General features: G+C 48.5%; 1 protein-coding gene across 1 annotated transcript in view; it reads right to left on the minus strand.

Annotated features, from left to right (window-relative positions):
- The window catches only part of T265_06008 (hypothetical protein), a gene marked incomplete at both ends in the record, with an annotated part of 3,959 nt that extends 3,614 nt beyond the window's left edge, over positions 1-345 (minus strand). The window contains one exon of the mRNA XM_009171167.1: positions 260-345. Within this exon, the coding sequence (XP_009169431.1) occupies positions 260-345 (86 nt within the window). The remainder of the gene's footprint in view (positions 1-259) is intronic.
- Between the last annotated feature and the right edge of the window lie 3,725 nt (positions 346-4,070).

The raw sequence follows: 4,070 nt of genomic DNA on the forward strand, positions 1-4,070 counted from the left end.
TGGGGACGCCGCCCCTTCCGTTGTTTTGGAATATATGTTCGTGTTCCGTCAGTGTTGTTCTTAGTTGTGTGTTTGGATCGCTTGCCGGTTGACTGAACATCTCCCGTTTCTGTGCATTCATCGTCGTTTGTGTGTTCGTTAACATTCGCCCATTTACGTCCCGGTTCAGCTCCACGCGGTTTCCCGTCGACTGTGCGATTTTGACCCATTACAGACTGTTGATCCATATCAGCTTTGCTTGCCTTTTGGAGTACCACACCGTTTGTCGAAAACCGTTAAGGTTTGTAAATTTGTATTCCGTGTAACTACTTTCATTTTTATGGTACAGCACATTTGCGTAGCCATTCGTTCGGCGTTTTGCCGGTTTGGTTGCTAACCTTGGTGCTCGTTGCTCAAGAATTCGAAACGGTGGTTACAGTACTCAACGTTGACAAGCGTGGTTCTCTGGATGCCAATCACCAGGTCAATGGCGGTCAATTCAAAACGAGAAGAAGAATTTGAGAAGAAAGTCAGCCAAGTCGGACACGGTTCGTTTTCAGCGATGAGCTCTAGGACTAGTATAGCTTCTAAGATTACTTTGGAGAATTCGGGGTCCAAAGCTGCTTTATTGGTAGCGCAGCTTAAAGAGAGACAACTTAAATAAGAACTCGAGCTTGAATCAGAGGCAATGAAAACGAACCATAAAACACAACTCCTAGAGGCTAAAGCCGAGGTAGAGTTGGCTGAGCACGAAGCTTCGTTGGCTTGAAGCGAAGACGGATTAGAGCAGTGCAACCGGTCAGGATTTTTAGAGTCCTCAAGAAGTCGCATCAGAAGCTATGTTGAAGATTACAGAAAGATGGCAACGCTATTGAACTCTGAAAATCGACATAGTCTCAGAGTAGGAGAACGACAGCATAATGGATTAGGTGACATCCGTCATCTGGAATCCATTATAGAGGGCCTGGAGTTACCTGAAATCGGCCTCACGCAGTTTGATGGTCAAGTCAGGAGCTATTGGAGGTTTACGCGTCAATTCGAGCTTTACGTCGAAAGCTAGATCCAAGAAGAGGGAAAGGGGCTAGTACAATTGGTAAACGCGTGCTCCGGTGTAGCCGGGGAGGCTATCGAAGAATGCATCATGTCTCAGCCTGCGAAAGGATATGAACAAACCCGCCGCATTCTGCAGGAGTCTTTCGGAAGGTCTCATGTGGTTGCTAGAGCCCTGATAGATGATCTCATTAAATGTTTTCGTTTTACCTCATGTAAGGCAAGAGATCTGACTCAGTTGGCCTTCAAGATGCAGAGTTGCAAAATAGCTCTGACTCAGATGAACTACAGTGAAGAACTGAGTTCCCTGGAGAAGTTGGATAGGTTGGTGAGGTGCTTGCCCAATACTTTACAACACAAGTGGGCGGAATTCGTTTACCATACCACTCATGATCGGGGAGAGCAAACCTTCGCCGACCTCACACAGTTCCTTACTCAAAGGGCGAGAGTGCTAAGCAGTCGTTACGGCCTTCTGGCAGAATCCGTTACGCAGAAGGACCAAGGTGTACGTGGCCAAGCTGTTACAGATGTAGGCAAGAGCAGAACCGCTTGGAGTCATGCGATCGTTTGCTCAGATCAGGCCCCACTGTTGAGCGAGATCAGTTGTAAGGTTTGTGGTGGTGAACACCGTATCAGCAACTGTGAGCGCTTTCTGTCCTTCGAGCCAGTGGAAAGATGGTCCACCTTAAGGTCTCTCAATGCCTGTTTTCGGTGTCTTGAAGGCGGCCACAAAGCGAAGGACTGCCAACTGCAATATCGATGTGGGGCGGATGGATGCCGAGCCAAACACCACGCTCTGCTACATTCGAAACCACTAGATAAAAAAGCAGAGTTAGTTCCTGTAGTCAAAAGCAATGCAGTGACTGACCGCAAGACGGCTGTTTCCCTAGGACTACTTCCAGTTCGTCCGAGAGGCCCTTCAGCAGAAGTGATCACGTATGCCTTCTTAGACAGTGGGTCCGATACCACTATCTTATTTCATAACTTGCTGCACCAACTCGGGATAGAGAATCATCGAACGCCGCGTGAAATACAGACAATCAGTGGATCTTGTTTAGCAGTTGGAGAATCTGGAAGTTTTGAGGTGTGTCCGCTCCACAGTAATGGGGTTGTCTTGGTGAAAGGTGCTTCAATAGTATCTGAAATGCTCCCATCATTAGTCGTGGATTCGCGCTCGGGAATGACAAGTGGCTGGGCTCACCTGGAAGAATTGCCCTTTGAGGATATTCCTTCTAAATCGGTTGGCATATTGATTGGCTGTGACGTTCCAGAAGCTCACTGGGTGCTAGATCAGCGTTTGGGAGGTCAAAAAGAGCCATTTGCCGTGAAGACACCGCTGGGTTGGGTTATTCTTGGGCCACTGGGTCCAGGTAACCGTGTGGGAGTCGCCGCCAGCTGGGAAGGTCTGGCGTCATGCCGTTTGTAGGTCACCTACAAGTGAAAGAATTGACCAAATCTCGGGTGGTCGTTACCCGTCAGGTTCAAGCGGAAGCATACAGTGATGAGTTAACTCGTTTAAAAGCGGACACTCAATCGGAGCCAACTAGGGTCTCAGCCCTGCGCAAGCTGTGTCCCATCCTTCTGGACGGTGTTCTCTGCGTTGGTGGACGGCTCCACTATTCCAGTTATGCATTATTCCTGAAGCACCCGCCTATCTTACCCAATAAGCACCCGGTAACTAATCTACTCTTTCGGCACTATCATGAGGCAGCAGGGCATTCCGGCGCCTCTAATGTACTTGGCGTTATGGGCCTTCATGGGAGTCAGGCGGTGAAGTGCGTCCTCCATAAGTGTATTCAATGCAGAAAGCGATCAAGGAACATATGTCAGCAGATGATGGCTCTGTTACCCCCGGTGCGATCTGAAAAGTGTAAAAAATATTTCGAAGCTGTGAGTGCTGATTACTTTGGACCATTTCTGGTGAAGCGTGGTCGCAGCATGAAAAAGAGATCCGGCTGCATCTTTTCATGCATGGCTACCCGAGCGACTCACCTCGAAGTGGCGCATTCTTTGACTACCGATTCCTTTGTTTTGGCGTTCATGAGGTTCGTTGGTCAAAGAGGGAGACCTTTGGATATGTACAGCGATAACGGATCCAAATTCGTTGGTGCCGTTAAGGAACTCAGGGAGCACGTATCGCTTTGGGACCAAGGGAAAATCAACAATCAACTATTTGCTCGAGGTATTCAGTGGCATGCTAGCCATCGAGGAGGAGTGTGGGAGCGAATGATACGATCATTACGGCAAATTACTTGTGTGCTCATCCAAGAGCAAACTCTATCTGATGATCGTCTGACAATCTTTTTTGTTGAGGTGTAACGTATTCTAAACGATCGGCCTTTGACATCTTTGAGTGCATATTGCCGTGACGCATTGGTTCTGACTCCGAATCACCTCTTGCTACACGAGGCGAACGCATCACGGTTTGAAAGAGCGGCTCACTCGACGTTGGAAACAAGTGAATTATTTGTCGGAAGTTTTCTGGAATGGGTGGATGAAAGAATAAATTCCAACGCTTCAGTTAAGCCATAAATGGTTAAGTCGGAACACAAACCTCAGGGAGGGTGACGTCGTTATGGTAGTGTCCGAACATCTCTCTAGAGGAAGGTGGCCGCTGGGTAGTATCACCAAATGTCAAACGGATGCAGACGGCCTCGTCAGAACGGTTTCCCGCCGCGCTAGCTCCGGTGTCATCGAGCGCGATGTTAGGAGCCTAAGTTTGCTGAAAGGGGAGGACTAACGAGGGGGTACGCAGGTTTAGGGATGCTTCTCAACAGACGTATTAGAACAGCCGGTTTTTAGTTCAGCGTGATATCGTGGTTAGGCGCGTTTACCGTTAGAACCGGCCTTTGTGGCAGGAGTGGACTTGGACCATTCAGGTCGGTGGCTAACTCTCCATGCTTGTAGGCTAGAGCTCTCCTGATAACTTACCTGTTCGCTGACTGACCGTCCGAGGACTTTCGGTCGGCGGTGTTGCAACTTCATATATATTTAAAATTACCTCCAATCTTGAATGACTGCCTTCACGGTTAACAATTCAA

Source organism: Opisthorchis viverrini (assembly GCF_000715545.1).
Source record: "Opisthorchis viverrini unplaced genomic scaffold opera_v5_121, whole genome shotgun sequence".
NCBI classification, from domain to species: Eukaryota; Metazoa; Platyhelminthes; class Trematoda; order Opisthorchiida; family Opisthorchiidae; genus Opisthorchis; species Opisthorchis viverrini.